Source organism: Melopsittacus undulatus, chromosome Z (assembly GCF_012275295.1).
Source record: "Melopsittacus undulatus isolate bMelUnd1 chromosome Z, bMelUnd1.mat.Z, whole genome shotgun sequence".
Classification (NCBI taxonomy): Eukaryota; Metazoa; Chordata; class Aves; order Psittaciformes; family Psittaculidae; genus Melopsittacus; species Melopsittacus undulatus.
In genome coordinates this window covers 98350924-98370666 of record NC_047557.1, presented here as the reverse complement: position 1 = coordinate 98370666, position 19743 = coordinate 98350924, and the positions used below count along the sequence as shown (strand labels likewise).

The 19743-nt window shown below is 38.4% G+C and overlaps 1 protein-coding gene across 1 annotated transcript in view; it reads right to left on the bottom strand.

The window, feature by feature from the left end:
- CDH13 (cadherin 13) overlaps window positions 1-19743 on the bottom strand; it is a 510139-nt gene that overhangs the window by 403789 nt on the left and 86607 nt on the right. The window contains exon 2 of the mRNA XM_031051836.2: window positions 15334-15442. Within this exon, the coding sequence (XP_030907696.1) occupies window positions 15334-15442 (109 nt within the window). The remainder of the gene's footprint in view (window positions 1-15333; window positions 15443-19743) is intronic.

Below are 19743 nucleotides of genomic sequence, written 5' to 3'. Positions count from 1 at the left end.
TCATCCTTGTTTCATTCCCTTGTTTCAAGGGAAGATTTCTCCATTGTCTTTGCATCTGAAGTCTCTGAAATAAGCACAGCTGAGGAAATATGTGCTTCCTAGATCCACTGATTTCATGGAAATCAACCATTATCACTTTGAGTTGAGGTCTTAGGCTCTGTCCAAAAATCTGTTCCAAGTGAAATCCATGTCTCCTGCTGGCATGCAAGACAGCAGGCCCATGTAACACAGCTACATAATCTCCTTTGCTTTTGATAACACTGCTCTTAATAGGGTAAGCCAGATAGCAAATAAATCAAAGAATGGCTTTCCTATAATCTATTCATGAACAAGGAGCAGATGATGCACAAAGGGAGAAATGTTCGCAATCCTTCAAGGGCATCCATGTTGCCTTTCTCATTTCATAGCACGATCTAAGTTATTAATTTCTCTGAAAAATTTCTATTGGCATTTATCATTAATAATGATCACTTTTGGGCATTCCAGAGAGGAAATACAATCTCATGTTCTACAGAAATCAATTTACTGACACCATTGGAGCTGTGCAAATAATTTAGTTTTGGTTCAGCTGCCAAGCAGAGGTGTTGAGGGAAAGGGTTCCACCAGAATCAAATCCAAAAGAAAATATATTTACTTGCCAGAATAAAATGTAAAAGTTTAATGCAACAGAAAGCATTCCTCTTGAAAAAGGCTGGATTTCTAGCAGGTGCAGCAAAAACAAGTAAGGTTCCAGGACTACAAAGCTGTAAGGTGGAGGAGAAAGAGCCATGAGTTCTTCAGGTATCCAGTAGCTTCAGTATTCCACTAGGATCTGGAAGGCTCCAGTTCAGCTGCTCTGCTTGTTTAAAGTTAGTAGAGACTCTACTATGCCCTCTACAGTCCAGAAAACCCTCCTGACTGACAAGATGTGTTGGAGCCATTTCAGTTGTATCGAATTAATCACCACCGGAAAAATGAAAAAGCAAATCATAGGGATAATACGTTTGCATGTGGCTTCAAAATCCAGAGCAAGGCACTGCTTCCTCTGCTTCCTGCTGTAACGGATGTTTAAAACACTTTTAAGTACTTTGAAATCATTTATTCAAACATTCTCCTGCACATATCACAAACAGGTTCCAATTTCAGCTCCCTGAATTCTTTTTAAAATATCTATTAAAAGACTGATTTTAAAATCACTAATGCATCTCAGTTTATTATTATTATTATTATTATTATTAATTTTAAGCATTAAAGAAGTATAAGCACTCAGGTGAACAGGCACCAAAACAACAACTCTCACTCTTGTGGAAGTGGGCAAACTTCCACATATCAGGCTACAGAGTCACTAATTTAACCCATGTGTAATTAAATTTAAAGTATAAAAGTTTCAGCAGAAACCATATATGTGCACAGTTAGATTTCACTCTGCTGGTTATATGGCACATGTCAAAGCTATGCTCCTCAGTAAAGCTTGGATGAGAAAAACTACGTGGCACATAAAATCCCAAAGACCATGACAGAGAGGTGAGAGGTCAGGGAGAAGCAGAGGTTTGCTGTCTACTAAGCTGTATTTGCCTGAATATTGCTTTGAGCATTCTATTCAGTTTTTGTTGGGTTTTCTGTTTGTTTGCTTTGTAGGGAATTGGTTGATTTTTGGTAGGTTTTTTGTTTGTGTATTTTGGTGGTTTGGGGGGGTTGTTTTTGGTTTTGTTTTGGTTTTTTTTCTGGGGGGGGGTGTTTGGTTGGGTTAGGGGTGTTTTTACAACCCAGGGAGGCAACAGGTGCCATTCTCACTCTACGGAGCTCAACCCAACCACTGTGTTGAGTCTCATCTGCAGCTGGCTCAGTGTGTGCCATCACACCTACTGCACCTCACACTTACCCAACCCCAGGAGGCTGCTATGTGCAGGCCATCCAAAGTGGGCACTGCCTGGATACTTTATAAAGTTCTTTTGTTCTAAGTAAGCTCTTGGACTGATCTCTGTGGGCATTATCTATCTCTATTGTCTTGATGGAAATAAGCACTCACGATTTCATGCTGTGCGAAACTGGCTTCCTCCCAACTGACAATGCTCTATTAAACTCATGCAGATATTTTCACAGAGAATGAGCTGAAAGCAGGGACTGCTCCTGGGTTTTCTAAACCCCCAGCTCCATCAGGAATACTGTATTATAGACCTGGCATTAGAGACCAGTATAAGCAGTAAAGCTAGACGGAGAACAAATTTACAGCCTTTACCTGTAACCTATCATTTCCAATCTGGTCACATTAAGCTTGTCCTTTAATCTTACTTAGCAAATATTCATATCCTTATTAAACTTTTAAATCTGTCAGTTCTCTTGGGGGCAGTGCCAGCTGTTCTAGCAAGGGCTGTTCCCCCCAGCCTGCCTCAGCAGGAGACCTGCCAGCAGGCTGATTTCCTGAGGCTCTCACCTACATCCTTGCAGGCAGAAGGAGCACAGCATGAGCCTCCTTTAGCTATTTTCGGTACTCATTCCTATCCAGAGCTTCATCATATTTAAGAGGTCATTAAGAGAACATACAAAAAGCTAGACTAGATTTGTTTTTTCAGTTACCTAAAATCCAGTAGGAGTTACTGCTAGGAAGAATGAGAGTCTTGGCACAGATTTATGCAGTGAAAACAAACTTCTACAGAAATGATACTCATCTGTGGAAACTAGAACTTCTTACTGTATTTATGGTTCTGAGCATAATCACCTCACATCTTGTTTCAGCACAGAGAACACGTGATAGAAAACTTGTGAGCCTTTTCTTTCTGCATAGGTAACAGCTAACTTACATTTCTGCCATTGCCAGATTTTTCCCAAATTTTGCATATGGATCCCATTTTTCCCAGATTTTTGCATATGGGAAAGCTTGTGCTGAAGCTAAATAAATTTAGGCCTATGGTACTCTGAATTAAAGTCAAATTTATATCAATAGTATGGAGGGAACTTGAATCAAGGTGCTGCTTAAATACTTTATTAAATCAGGATCTAAAGCCTAGGTATAATGCTAGAAAGAGTTAAGTCAAACATGGCCAGCACTTGCTCATTGAGCAAGTAATTTCATATCAATTAATTATCAGCACTAACTGTAGTTAGTAACATACAATTCTGGGAAATGATGCTGGCTTATAAAAACAGTAGTTAGTAGTCAGTGCCTAATATTTCCAGAAGCATTAAGATTAATAGATTTATTATTTAAGTGTTAGAGCTTCTATCCTCCAATCTCTTCTAACTTTATTGGAAAAACTATTAAAGACAGTGTCTCAAAGAATAAAAGTAAAGTGCCAGAAGTAATAATGTCATATTTTAATAAAGTTTTTTATTTTAATTTACAATCAATAGAAACTGTTATTCTATTATGCCAAAAACCTCTGCCTACCTACATAGTATCTGACATTTCTCAGAAGAAACAACCAGCCTTACAGAGCATTAGGAGCATTGCATTTTGTTACTAATCAGAAGAACGACCTGATTGGTTCAATTATTAAAATTTTAGACCAGTTCTTGTGTCACTAATCTAAGTTTTAAAAATTTAAATTAAATGAGCTCTTTGGCTGCAAAGTACAGTATATAACTCCCACAGCATTGCTTTCATTTCTCTAGGAAAATATTGTAAAATCACTATTTCCCATTTTCTTTTGTGTCGCGTGAGTTGTTTCTTCACAAATGCAAACCAAGCTGAATAACACTTTTGCCTAGAGGAGCTAAGATTAAAACAAACAAACAAAACAAAACAATGAAAAAAACAAACAACCCAGAAAACCAGAAACACATAACCCCAAAGAAAACCACCAAAATCACCCTCAAAGCAATACTAACTAGACAACCTAACACAGATTTTTAGGATTCATAGACAATTGGGTTCATAGACTTTGTTTTAGCCACAATGAACCCCTGGAAAGTTCCCTGACCATTACATTTAATAGATGCCTTCATACCCTCTTTTATCATTTGTTTGCATTCAGCATCATGTTTGAACACAAACTCATAGAGAGGAATTCAGAAAGCTCCCTTATGCTTCTGTCTGGCCTTCAGACCTCAGGAAATGTTTTGGTCAACGGGGATGAGGCTGAGCATTGCACACCAAAATGCAGGAGCCATTTTCATAGAATCATAGAATAGTTAGGGTTGGAAAGGACCTTAAGATCAGCCAGTTCCAACACCCCTGCCATGGGCAGGGACACCTCACACTAAACCATGTCACCCAAGGCTTCATCCAACCTGGCCTTGAACACTGCCAGGGATGAAGCATTCACAACCTCCCTGGGCAACCCATTCCAGTGCCTCACCACCCTTACAGTAAAGAATTTCTTCCTTATATCCAGTCTAAGCCTCTCCTATTTAAGCTTTAACCCGTTACACCTTGTCCTGTCACTACAGTCCCTAATGAATACTCCTTCTCCAGCATCCCTGTAGGCCGCCTTCAGATACTGGAAGGCTGCTATGAGGTCTCCACACAGCCTTCTCTTCTCCAGGCTGAACAGCCCTAATTTTCTCAGCCTGTCTTCATACGGGAGGTGCTCCAGTCCCCTGATCCTCCTCGTGGCCTCCTCTGGACTTGTCTAACAGCTCCATTTTGCCACAGATGTTTCATCTCATCCTTCCTCAAGGACAGCAGAGAAAGCCTCTTGAGTGCAAACAGCGCAATTATTGGAATTATGCTGTTCCCAATGGCAATACAGACATATTACTTCACAGCTCTCCAGGACAACTTTCACCCTGAATGGGCCTAAGAACCGCTAGATTGGTGAAAGCTTGACTCTTGCAATGTTCCCTTTCCAGCAATTGATATATATTCTTACTCTTTCTCTTCCCCAGTATACCTGGTATTTAGCTTTATGCATCACAGAAATAAGTGCACCTTACTAACAGCAGCTATCCATAATATAATGTGCAGTGAAACATGACATCAGGCTTGCAATTAGAGAACAACAGATTTGGGCAGTTAATGTTTCACCTGTCTAACAAGCAATTAAATCTAAAGAGGCTATAGGGCACATAAAAGCAACTTATAACCTTGGGATTCAAATATCTTCAAATTTGATTTCTATTATGGGACATAAAACCCAATTCATTTAAAGTATCCTTTGTTTACAGCTTCAATTCAGTTTCACAAGGAAAGGGTAAAATTGATTAAACTATGCTTTGAATAATATTAAAAGACAATGGTGACCTGAAGCATACTCTTTCCATGTTAACAGAGCTACAGAATACTTTGAGCTGCCACACCACAACTTGAAGACTATTTTAGCCAAAGTTAACCCAAAATGTGTTCATATTCATGACTGTTTATGGTGGTGAATATGGCTGGGAGCTGATATCATTAGCCATTTCATGTTCCAGTAGCGCTGTTGCATTGACACTGCTTTGCAACACAGTCATAGGACTGTCCTACACTGTCCTTGTTCCTATTCAGCCCCATCTCCTTATGTGACTCCAGGAGAAAGGAGCTCTTGGCCCAGGGTGCAATTCTCAACAGCTGGCAACCATGAATACTTCACCCTCCAGGGAATATAGCAAGGGAGAAAAGACAAGAAGAGATTGAGATGGAACAAGTGGACCCCTGAAGTTTCCTGAATTGGTTCTTCAAGTGAAAGAAAAAAGCTTTGTTTGTTTTTTTTGTAAATCAACATTTCCTATATGGTTTGTATAGTATCCTTTATTCTAAGTCTCATAGTAGGATTGCTTTCCTCCAGTGCATGATAAAGCCATGAAAAGACTTCTGCCCACTGTGTAACATTTTTGCATGTGAAGATGGTTACGGGGAAGCAAACACACCGTCACTTTGGTGTCCACACTGCTTTTTTCCACAAGTAAAGATATTACATGCAGTATTTTCATAATTCTTTGAATTCTGCCTCCCACTGTATTTATTCTTTAAAGCTGAAGTTATATTTTTGTATAGGTTGGTGTTAATGTTTTATAAAGGTCAAATTATATTTGTCTCCCTACTGTTTTATTGTAAGAGTTGAGAGCTGGCACTGTAATTAAAATTTCAGCTGAAATAAAGTCTGCAGGAATCCCATTTGTAATCAGGCAATTTGGTTTTCTAGCAAACCAGAGCAGTTTCTATTGCCATCAGTTCACTGCTACACAAAAGGTGGTAAACAAAACCCACATGCCTGAACACATTTTACACAATGTTTCTCATCAGAATGCCTGGTAGAGTATATAAATATATTCTAGTTATAGCATATAGTGTAAATAAAGTTAATATTAAAAATGCACCCATTTTCTACAACCTGCTTTTCAGTGTTTTGGTAGAAATTCTGAGACAGGACAATTCAGTTCACACATAAACCTAGGTCTAGCCAAAGCATTCACACTGCAGCTGATAAGGAATATGAGGGATCTGCAGTTTGCCCTTCAGTCTAGCCTGCATTTAAGTCCTGGTAATTGCTAGCAAGTGTTTTGAAAGTGTCAAAGATATTCAAGTAATAGCTACATCTTCAGCACTGAGTTTCTCTTTCACCATCAGCTACCTGTAAGCTGCTCCAGTGTTACCTCTGCTTTGCTGCCTTCTTTAAAGGCCTTTCAGCTCTGCTTCAGTTCTCTCTACAGCCGAGAGAGAAGGTTACACTGATTTTCATTTTTAACTTTTTCTTTAAAGAAAGGAAACAAATCAAAGCTAGCACTGAAAATGGAGTTTCTTTCTAAAAAAACAACATCCCAGATTGCTATAGAAATCATGTTTTAGGCCTTTCCAGGGCTCCCAATTTTATTTTAATGACGTTTAAAAATAATTACTTGGTACAGAAACCAGATTTTTGTTAAAGTTAATCCCTTTCAGGCAGGCTTTCTTTAGGCTATTTCTTATTTCAGCAAATCCTGCCACTCACGAGGTTTGGTATTTTTTCAGGGGTTAAAAAAACAACACGAACATTTTAGTTAGTATTCATATCATGGAACATGACATGCACTTCCTCTACTATCTACTGTTACAGTTGTCTAACCAAGAAGAAGCAGGAGGTACAAGGCATACTAATATGCACAGTTGTTCTGAAATGACCAGGCTTTTTAGAATCAATCCATAAAAAATTACTTCTTTAGCTTTACTAGAGGAAAGAATTTGGATGGATAAGCGGAACAGGGGCATAAGACAAAACCAGGAACACTAGCCTCCAGCTAGAAACAAAAAAAAGCCCTAATCTAATAAATTTCTGAATGACTTCATGAGTTTACTACTGGCATTACTTATTCCCAAAGCAAGACTGAGAGATCACATGCCACAAAAAAAGCTATGTAAAAAGGATATGTGTCCATTAAAGCATACCATGGCTGATGCATACAGATTGCTCTGCCCAGGAAAAACTGCTTTAAATAAGCAAAGGGAAAGAAAATCTGCAAGTTGAAGCATAAGCATAATTACATTAGAAAAGTTATAATTTGATTTGGATTAGCAGAGAGAAAACCTAAAAGCTAGGAATTAATTATGAACTACATCTACATTTATTTTCAAGAATACTTGCAAGCTTTAAGATATCATTAACTTAAATGAGATTCTGTGTTTAAAGGAAGATTTAACCTCACATACTCCCATTAATTCATGCTAAATGTCTACACTGCACTTTGAAATGTAATGGAGAAGTTTAGCTAGCCATGATTCTTTTGAATGGTGTTTTCCTGAAATCCTCAAATTAAAAGATCTGTCAGAAAAGCAGTCTGTGAAAATACAAAGATACGTACTACAGAAATGCATTAACATCTCAGCATTTAGTAATCTGTAGTGCATCTGTTTGTCAGATATGAACAGCAGCTTCCTCCTGACAAGGCTGGCCTGATGTCGAAGATTCTTCAGCATGAGCCCAGCTCTAAACTATAACCAGAAGTCATATGCCCCTGCCCCTCGTTTCCTCAGAAAGATGACCCTATTAAATTGTGTCAGCCATAAGTGTGTCAGACTATTTGCTTGATGAGTGTGACAAAGCTAAACACACATCTTCCTACAACCTTCCAACATATCTATACACCTGCAGAGAACGTGGTTGCTTCTTGGCTTCCATTGTTAATCAGTTAAGGAGTAATAGCTTAATCTGATCTTTTTTGTTTTGGAGTTGCCAGCTGGAAACAGAGTTTTCCAAGGAAACACCTGAGGACATCATTAATACCGGGTTTGCACTGCACTGAGCAAGGGACCCATCCTACTAATACTGACCAGTTGGTCATTGATTTAGACTATTAAAAGAACAGCTGGTGTGCTTCAGCCAACCAAAGCCTGTACATATTTCAAAAAGTATTATCTGCAAAATATTATGGCTCTTGGAAAGTCTCCAGAAACAAATCAAATCTCAAACCATGTAATCTGCTACTTTTGTTTTCCTAAATCCAGACTAACCCTTCACCTCAGCATTCACTGTCACCACAAAGATCCTCACCCACTTTTTAAACCAGGGTTCCATGGCTTTCCTTAACAACACAGACAAGGCACTTCCAGAGTTTAGATCTTTGTTTCCTCCACCTTGGAATTATATTGTCAGGAGAAGATTTCACCAAGTCATGTAGCTTTTCCCCCATTACTCTACAAGGGCTGACTACATCCCTGAGAGATTCTGACTTAGCTCTGGAGATGTTTTTAGAGACTAAACAATTCTTTCCAATTGTTCACTGTAATGCCCTGCCTTTTCCAAAACTAGTTTAATTAAATGCATATGCATAAAAATCAAACAATCTTTTTTTAACTCATTTCCCCTCAGGTCCTGTTAATAAGCTGACACACACTGTTTGGAAAGCAACTGTCTGACCACCTGGCACTCAAGCACAATTTTTTCCTGTTTTCTTTTAATCATGTGTGAAAGCAGTTTAACAGATGATATAATATTCTGTTATGTTGCAACATCCATCTGCGTACATCTATTCAGAGACACATATGAGATGTTCCACGTTACGTAGTCACAACACATTTGCAATACACAAGCAAGCAGCTTTGTCCCTCTGTGTAAGAGTTAGATATCAAACTCCAACTAAGAAGCAATACCTTGAATACTTAAATGCAGAAGGATCTTCTCTTTGAAGATCCTTCTCACTCTGCCTCCACGAGCATGTAAAGTTCCCGATGTGCCACTTCCAAAATGTACTTCAAAAATTTTACAACCAGTTTGCATGCCTCCAGGCATTTCCTGGAATTTCAGTAACTCACATTTGGCTTCCTAGAGCCATTTAAATGAGAGCAATGTGATTAGGAGATATCCCTAATGTCTGGCTTCGTCAGGAAGCTAGGGACCGGGTTAGGAAAGCTAAGGCCCAGTTACAGATAAACTTGGCTAGGGATGTTAAAGATAACAGGAAAGGATTCTATAGGCATGTAGTGGCTAAAAAAACAGACTAGGGACAACGTAGGCCTCTTCCAGAAGCTATTGGGAGAACTGGCTACACAGGGTTTGGAGAAGGCTGAGGTTCTGAATGGCTTCTTTGCCACTGTCTTCACTGGCAAAGGCTCTGACTGTACCACCCAACTCTTGGAAGGCGGACGCAGGGACTGTGAAAACCTAGACCTTGCGTCCACTGTAGGAGAGGATCTGGTTCGAGACCATCTTAAGAACCTGAATGTACACAAGTCCATGTGACCTGATGAAATCCATCCGCGGGTCCTGAAGGAGCTGGCGAATGAAGTTGCAAAGCCACTGGCCATCATATTTGAAAAATCATGGCAGTCAGGTGAAGTTCCCAATGACTGGAAAAAGAGAAATATAACCCCCATTTTCAGAAAGGGGAAAATGGATGACTCAGGGGATTACAGACCAGTCAGTCTCACCTCTGTGCCTGGCAAAATCTGGGAGCAGATTCTCCTGGAAGGCATGCTAAGACACATGAAAAACAGCAAGGTGCTTGGTGACAGCCAGCATGGCTTTACTAGGGGGAAATCCTGCCTGACCTATTTCGTGGTCTTCTATCATGGGGCTACGGAATTGATGGACAGGGGTGGAGCAGTTGACGTCATCTACCTGGACTTGTGCAAAGCATTCGACACTGTCCCACATGACATCCTTGTCTCTAAATTGGAGAGACATCAATTTGATAGGTGGAGCACTCGATGGATAAAGAACTGTCTGGATGGCGGCACACGAATTGTTGTGGTCAACAGTTCAATGTCCTGCTGGAGACCAGCAATGAATGATGTCCCCCAGGGATTGGTGTTGGGACTGATCTTGTTCAATATCTTTGTTGGTGACATGGACAGTAGGATCGAGTGCACTCTCAGCAAGTTTGCCCATGACACCAAGCTCTGTGGTTTGGTTGATATGCTGGAGAGAAGGAATGCCATTCAGAGGGACCTGGACACGCTTGTGAGGTGGGCTGATGCCAACCTCATGAAGTTTAACCATGACAAGTGCAAGGTCCTACACCTGGGTGGGAGCAATCCTAGGCACAGCTACAGGTTGGGCAGAGAAAAGATTCAGAGCAGCCCAAGGAGAAGGACTTGAGGGTGTTGGTTGATGAGAAAATGAACATGAGCCGGCTTCAGTGTGTGCTCACAGCCCAGAAAGCAACAGTATCCTGGGCTGCATCAAAAGAAGCGTGACCAGCAGGTCTAAGGAGGTGATCCTGCCCCTCTACTCTGTTCTTGTGAGACCTCACTTGGAGCATTGTGTGCAGTTCTGGTGTCCTCAACATAAAAAGGACATGGAACTGTTGGAACAAGTGCAGAGGAGGCCACGAGGATGATCAGGGGCTGGAGCACCTCCAGGAGGAAAAAAAGCTGAGAAAGCTGGTGCTGTTCACCCTGGAGAAGGCTGCATGGAGACCTCATAGCAGCCTTCCAGTGTCTGAAGGGGGCCTACAGTGATGCTGGGGAGGGACTATTCATCAGGGACTGTAGTGATAGGGCAAGGGGTAATGGGTTAAAATTTAAACAGCGGAGGTTTAGACTGGATATAAGGAAGAAATTCTTTACTGTAAGGGTGGTGAGGTACTGGAATGGGTTGCCCAGGGAGGTTGTGAATGCTCCATCCCTGGCAGTGTTCAAGTCCAGGTTGGATGAAGCCTCGGGTGACATGGTTTAGTGCAAGGTGTCACTGCCCATGGCAGGGGGGTTGGAACTAGATGATCTTGAGGTCCTTTCCAACCTTAACTATTCTATGTTTCTATGATTCTAAATCCTGACCAGTATTTCTGTCCACATGTCATAGGAGCCCTGGATGCCTAGTCTTAATCCTGCATATAAGTGTCAGAACTGAAGCTCTGGTATTCAAATTCTGTACATTGATATATGCACATTAACATATAGAATATAAAAAGCATTCAGCTATCTGGGTAGAGAAGTTGAGACATTTCTGTAGAACCTGCTACCACATGCCAAACACAGAAACTAAGTAATTTTTCAGCGTTTTCAGAGAACATTTCTTAGCATAGTGACTTATGTGAAATGAAAGCAATTTTAAGATGTTTGTAGAATTGAATATGTATTAAAGACTACTTTATTTTGAAAAGCCATAATTATGTTTCAACAAGGATGAACTACAGTTATGTGCACCTTAATTGGTGAAAAGCCATAGCTATCTAGCTACTATCCGAAGGCCTTTTTAGACAGTTTTCCCTGCAAGAAATCACTAATTCAAAAACCTCACCTTCTTTGAACATGCCCTTTTGCAAGCTGCAACTATCACCTGTAGTTCCAATTACCCTAAATCTGCAGTCTTCAGCACTGAGAGTTAAGACTCAGTGTTGAATACGTGTTTATATGTGAAACCTCATGTTAAAATTCTGTAGAGAGCTTTGCATATTGTAATATGGTGAATGTGGCTGCCACACTGGCTTTACACAAGGTGAAGTAGTGAAGGGGGGAAGATATACCAAGCATGTGAGATCAAAAGTGTGTGAATCAAGTGTATGGATCAGAGTAAACAGGAGAGTAACAGCAATAATATTGAGAGCATGAAACAGTCACAGAAAAAAGCTGTTGGCACATTCAATAGCATGGTTATCAGTGGGAAGTATGGATGTGATAAATCCCAAATCTACCATGACATCATCTGAGAATCAATAGGAAATGTTTTGACTTGAACGTGATTTCAGCTGTGATCCATGTACACACATGATATTGTAATAGTAGGAATGGTCTTCTCTGATCATACCATGGGCTTTATTCGGTTTGAACAAAAGAAACCTTGTCAGAAGCTGCAGCTTGGCTAGAAAACAGAAGAAATACTTTTAAGCATTAACGATAAGCAGACTAATATATTTCCCATCATATGGGTAAAAAAAAAAAAAAAGATTTTCAACATGGTTGAACAAAAAAGTATTTGTTAAAATTCACACAATAAAAAAAGTATGCAAACGCAGACAGACAAAACCCTGATCTTGAAGAAGCCCGAGCTCTGAAACATGCAATCTATCACATAAGAAACAGGAGGTCAGACATTAATTAACATCCAAATTAAAGCTTTGAGTAAGGGTCAAAACTTCCTCTGTTTTGACATTTAAATCACTAGCAATGTATTCCCCAGCTTAGCATGCACAACACGTTGCCTAACGCTTTTATGTTAATTGCCTCAATTTTTCAAGTGCACTATTTGATTCATTGTCAATTAAAAATACCCCCAAAAGACAAGACTTATGTATGTTAAGTATAAACATGATTAATGTAACACAATTACATTTCCACATTTGATGAGTCTGATTAGGAACTTTCTATCAGCCTGGCATGACAGAGCATTGTCACTATCAGTGAGCTGTCAGCCTTGACAACAACGCGATTTCTGATGGGGAACCATTTCATGGCCACAAATGTTTCAGAAAGGTGTAAAAGCTGTAATTAAATGCTGTCAACTGCCACTTTATCAAAAATGTGGCAGTCTTTATGATCCTTTCTAGTTAATTATAAAGAGGGTCCCAGGTCTAAACCAAAAATGTTATAGGAAAGAAAAATCCAATAACACAATTCACGGTTAAAACAATCATGATGCATTTTCAGGAAATGACTCTGAATTCTCTCCCATCACATCAAGGGAACATCTGGTTTAAAATAATTTGCTCTGACGGAAAAGACATGGTTAGACCAGAAGCAGGAAAGCAATGTCTGATTTTGTTTGTGGTCATAGAAAGCACAAGTTATAAGGAGATAAAGGAATCTGATGGGGGAAAAAATAAAAATTCAGATTTAGAAAAACTAAATGAAAACAAGAAAATAAAATAGTCTGGGTACTGAGGTAATTGTAGTAACAAACTTAGAAGTAGGTTTTGATAAGTGAAACAAATGAGAATAAGATTCTGTAACCTCAGTTTGGGCTTTTCTTCTTCCCATCACTAAACATAAAATATATTTAACATTGCATTTGTAAAAGTAATAAATACATAAGAATAAACCATAACCTATACTTAATTACAATGGAGGTACTAGCAATTAAACGTACAGAATGTCCTGCATTTAATTGAAGATTTAAAGAAGAAAGACTTATTGCACTTAAAAAAAAAAAAATAAGGATCTCCTTGGCTTATTGAAGACTACTAAAATAATCCCTGCTATAGGACTGCTCTGCGTATTCACTCTATTAATTTACACAGCCCTGGTAAGTCCCACATTGCAATGCAATTGCTAAATTACATCAGTTTTGGGTAATGGGTATAAAAAGATGCAAAAGCATGCCAAGTGTATTCAAACAGACAATTAAAAATATCAATTCTGTTGACAGATAAAATGAAGAAACTGCAGAGGTTTAATGCTGCTGCATGAAGGACATACTGTTTACAAGAGATTGAATTAACCAGAATCATGCATCGACAACCTGCCTTTGTCAAACATTACATATTAGTCCAATCTAGAGTTTGCTTATTAAAATAATTTAATTCTGAAGATTGTTTCCAGGTATTTCTAAATCTCCTGCTTTTTCCTCCTCCTTACATTAATGACGGCATCTTATTTATTGTGCTACTTTCATGTCAATGCCATTTGCTGGGTCACCACAGAGCAGTCCAGTCAACTTTGGCTTAACCAAGTCATCCTGTAGGTGTTTGGGAGGACAGGCACAAATCAGTAGCAGATCTGTCCATGCTACAGCCTCAAAGTTCCAAAGTATCCAAAATGTGATCATCAACTCTTTAAAATAAGCATTTCAAAGTAAACAAAAGTGCTTAAAGAGATCAGAAATTTGAAATCTCTCTTCCAAACTGAACAACAAATCTTGTATCTCTGTGAACACTTGTGATCTAAATTTCCTCTAGAAAAGCAACTCAGACTAAATAATTTATCAAAATGTTTAGACTAAAAATATTGTCCTCAGGGTTTATTTTAGCACCTGAGCAACTTTAACACAGCCATTTCAATAGACCCTGGCAACTGATTTTGACATCTTGACCACTTAAGTTTGGGTTTGTTTTTTAAATGAGCATGCACAAATTATGCTTCCATACAAACATGCGTAATAGGGAGAATATAGCAATATATAGCAGTAATACCTGCTGGAAAATGTGCACATTAGATTGATATTGCTATGACACCACATAGTAGAACCTGAATACCGTATGCAGATTGTATGTAGCCAGGCATTACTGTCTCATGCTGCATACCTAGAAGAATTTGTGTTTCAACACCAAGCAACCAAGCATAAGAAAGAAACTATTAATAATAGGTATCACATGTAAAAATACTGGTGTGTTTGAAAGTTACAAAAAATTAGAGTACTCGGTATCTAAGTCTTCAAAGTCATTGACCATTAGGTAAGATACTAGCTTATTCTGACAGTCTTGAAGTCCCAGCACAAAAGAACTGAAAGAACAAGTTGTAACACCGAAGTATTCAAATGAGTTAAGACAAGGACTGAAAGGAAAGTCCTGGTGTTATCTTAAACCTCCTTCAGTTTAATGATTTGAGTTTACAGCACAAGACTGGATTTTTTAATGTGACACCTGGTCATTGGAAATATTACTGAATAGGTGTACAATACATTTAGTAACAATTTGCTGTCATTGATGATCACAAGCTTTATCCAGTCTCTGAACCTCATGTAAAGACTTTGTTTTGCACCACCTTGAATTAAAGTTTTAAGATGCAAGTTTCTATATCTGAGTTTCAGAGATTAATTAATAGTGAAATGTTTATAGGAAAGCTCTGACTTCCAGATTAAAAGAAAGTCTATAAAAAAATTCAGTGTAAATTTACTTTAAGTGGATGGTCATAAGTTGTTATAATATTCATATTATCCTAGTGCATTACATATAGTATTTTGCCACCCCTAATACATGGACAAAACTCTATAGAGATATAGGATTAATGCAGGTGAACCCTGACAGAATCATGGCAATATTCAAAATCTTATGTACAGAACCAGCTTTCTGATAAATGGCAGGAGTGATATCAATAAATAAGAAATTATTATTTCTGCACGATAATAACATATGAAAATAACTTACGTTTCAGAACTGGTTGGTCCTCTGTGAATTGAAATGGTTCTTCAATATAAAAAGCCTTTTGCTTGAATCCAGGGATGCATTCTAAATCTGCACATGCAAGCAGCAGAACCTAAGGGAAAAAGAAAAAGGAAATGGAATTTAGCATCTACTCGTTCATCCATCATGTAGGCTTCGTAATTATGAAAGAAAACATTGTGCTCCATCCCTACAAAACATCCTCTTCAGATCTTGCTTACCATTTATTTATGTAAGGTTTGCTTTTATGTATGTGGGCTGGCACAGAAATTGCAAAATAGTATCTTTAAGGTTCAGTTCAGATTACCGATAAAGGATAACATTTATTTTAGTGAAAACATAGGATGTAATGTCACTTGAATTAAGAACTTTTAAGTTTAAACAGGTAAGAGTGGGCAAACTTAGTTTCAGAAAGATAATCACCAAGTTAGAGAAGGAATTATTCATTCACATCACAGTAGTTTTCTCTATAAACCAACTTTTTTTGCTAACAAATGTAAACTGTTTTTTTTTAACTATCTGAACCACAGTTTGCCCATTTTACCTGTAATCAGAAGCTTGTTTACACCCAGGGAAGACTGAAAATGAGATGTGTGTGGGAAAAAAATCATAGTAGAGGTGGATCTGAAGGTTAAAGTTGAATGCAGTTTGTGTTAATGTTAGTACATGATCAAAGTTCCCTACCACCACAGGAACACTATAGCAAAGGAGTAAGATTCAAAGCAAAATAAAGCTGGTTGGAAACAGGTACGATGCTAATCTGTCTCTGAAAGTTTATGCTCTGTCCCTGAATAGAGACAACAACCTGAAAGCCTTTTTTTCTCATCAGCTTTTAAATGAGAACATGGGGGTAAGAATGTCCAAGAAAGAAGCAGCAAGAAAAAAAAATCATTAAGTTTAAAAGGTTAAAGAGAGAGGCATAAGGAGGCAAGTTCAAGAGCAGGAAAAGCTAAATCTGTATTTTTCAACCTATATATGTGTAACCACATTTTGAAAAGTACTTTCTGCTTCAGAACCTCCAAAGATGTTTTCAAAATCCTGACATTCAGGTGGTGTACAGAGCACTCTGATTTCAAAGTCTTCATAGCCAACCCCTGCTTGTCGGACAGCTGAAGACAAATCAAGTAGAGAAAGCACACATAGCAACCAAGGAAAAAATGGTCAAACACAGGGGTTCCAAATTACTTTTGCTCTAAAATTTAAGTGGCCCTGCACGGATGGGTCTGTTTACTCAAGACATCCTCAACACAATTACAGTTTTAAAAATGTAAAGAGCTCTCGAGCTCTAAGGTGAGGACAATTTCTCCTCTATACCATGCAGGTAGATGCTGAAAGCTCCTTTCTCATTTCCCAGCTCACAATCCACTCTCTCACTTCTTGGGATGCCCAATAGCAGCATCCCACACGACTATTTCCACTACATTATCGTTTAGGTATGCTGGTGCTGATCCTACAGAGACATCCTGCAAAATGTTAACATCTGTATGTTTGCCTCTTAACCACTACTCACAGTCCATTTGCTAAATCAGAGCAATTCATTATCTGCTCTGTCCTTTCATGCACTTCACTCACTATGAGTCTTATGTGATCCCCTTTATAAAAACCAAAACCAGCAATACCGCACCTAGTCTGCATTAGTTCTTATTAAAACCAGCTGCTGGATAATTTGTTTCATGTCAATGACTTTTGCCATAAAAGCTTGCCTATAACTGTTAGCAAACTGTGAGAAGCAGGCAGAGTAATTCACATTCATTAAGCTGGTGGTAGCCAAATTTGGCATACGGACACATCTGCCTCCCATCCTGACCTGCTCTATGCTTGCCCCCTTGAAGGATTAGCAAGAAAGAAGAGGAAGACTTGAAGTAATACATCAAGCAAAGTACAATACACTTGACTACTATTCACTTCAATATAGCCACATAACTGCTGCCTTTCTTACAGAGGCTTAAAAGCACAGTGCCTAATCCCTTATTTAATTATTGACTTTATTGGAATTATTATTCATTGGAATTATTGATTTTATTGGAAGTTCTGAGCTCTACAGGAGATGAAAAATGAACATGTCACCTTTGGTCTTTAAATATGCACCATCTGCAAATGTGAATATTCAGAGCCCAGACTCAATATTGTTCATAAAGCTTGATTACTGATCATAAAAAAGGCTATATAGCCTTATATGCATTTAAATTGTCACATGCCCAGAAAGATAGCTACATGTGCATTTTCTGCACACACTTTCTGTACACAGGTGTATTTTTAAGGTACTGTCTGACTCATGGTGTTACTGAATGAATATGCATTAAAATACAATCACAGCAGAAGAAAAATTCTTCTGATCTCAAAATGCAAGCAACAACTGCTGCAAAGTTATATAACAAGCTCCCACCAGAAAAACAGCCCAAGAAATAGATGCTGGAATCTAATTACAAACAACGCTTCCCCTAAAGGATTAACACAGCAAGTAAGAGACAAATCATGTTCTGATCTCCCAGCTACTGGCAGCTTAAAGTTGAAACTCTTGTCTTATGGAGCTATAAATAAAAAGCCTGCCTTGGACATTATGTATGTGAGTACTTAAAGAGGGAATATGTCTACTTTGTCAGATCTGTGACAGTACAAGTTGACTTTGAAATCTGGGCAATCTAAATGGGTCATGAGTTAGCTTCTATAAGCCTGGTACAGAAGCCTCACATAATACAGATGTAGCAAATAGAAAATGACCTTTACTCCCTTTGAAATAATTACAAGACTCAGGCTTGGCCTTGCTGTGAAATGGAACATTTAATTCTACTTGTGCAATTCCAGGCACTTTCTTTTTCTCAATGTGTCAGACAAGATGTTAAATTTGTCATCACACAGAGTTTTTAATTAATTATCTTTTAAAAGCCCAATCATTCTTTTAATTTATTTTTCTTATGAAGAAACTACTTCTGTTGAAGTTAATATATCTCATTAAAATAATTTCTGTTTCATTTTTTCACTTTGGGAAAAAAAAATGTCTTTAAATATACTTTGAAAAAAAGCCAAGCAGATATGTGTTCAAAGCAAAGAGAATATTGTCCAAAGCAGAATACATTCTGAATTTAAGCAGTATGTAGTTTTCATAATTTTGGCTATTAGAAAAGGGTTTATGGGCCAATAGCTTTTTAAAGAAAGACATCAGCTTAATACACTGAAAATAAAGTTTATACTTCGCGTATATAGAATCCAGAATATATAAATATTGTTCACATGTCAAGTAAGTACTCAGCAAGTTGTACAAAATGATCCTTCACCCACTAGTAAAAGAGACATTCTTGAAAGAATGACTATTGTGCAGCAATCATTAGCTCACTCGTGAAAATCTAAACGAGTGGAAGTCTGAAAGCAAATCAGGGAGTCCTCATTACCCAGACCTATAGATCCTACATCCACTGACAAGCAGAATCAAATCTTGCCTAACCTACTGCTTTTCAGATAGGTACAGAGCAAAGACTCATTTTTAATATCCTGACCACTTGTCTTTCAGACTTTATTGCCAGTCACTATGAGGAAATGTCACAAGTTCAGTTAACGTATCTGCAAGTTTGGTCACTGGGCTAGAACTATGCTTCTGATGAATTATGAAGCCTATGGAACACCACTGGGTTTTCTTAGTTAATAAAACAGCTCACACATGCTGGTGACCCTGACTGACCTCAACATTTACACTGAAAGCTGCTCACATTGAACACGGATTGGAAAGCAAATGAGGATGGCCATTTTATACCATACTGCAGAGGAAATTCATAAATCCCCTGATGTTAAACTGCCTTCAAGTATTATCACATCTCAAAATCCTAGGCTCTTCTAGCTCCTCTGCTAGTGACTGAAAGTTATCTTCTGAAGTTACTTTCCAAAGAATTCCAAAATCTTCAAGTCCTTTTTGACTTGTCCAATCACTGTACATAAAGCAATGACATTCAGGTTGTTTGGTTGGCCACATCCTCATTCTGGAAATTAATTTCCCCACTTTTTATTGTAAAAACCTCCCACATCTTCATTACTCCTAGCTGTATGAGATCAACTGTCATAAAACTGCAAGCTTTAGGATATTAACTGCATTCTGCACCCATTCTTATGGTGTGAAATTCATCCTTGTGCAAGGCTTTATTTACTCAGAGATGTAAATTGTGCAAACACCTGTGAAATTCATCTGCCCAGACATGAATTTTACACACAATAAACGCAAACAGATCTCATTCCATAAGGCAATATTCTGTAGGACCACATTCTACCTGTGACTTTAGGAGAGCAATCTGAAAGGTAAAAAAGCCAACAGAAAACCCCACAAAAGAAGAGTCAAAATAGAAATCACACTTGTTTTTAATAACATCAATAATCTTAAGGGTTCAAACCTCAGGAGCCACTTCTTGA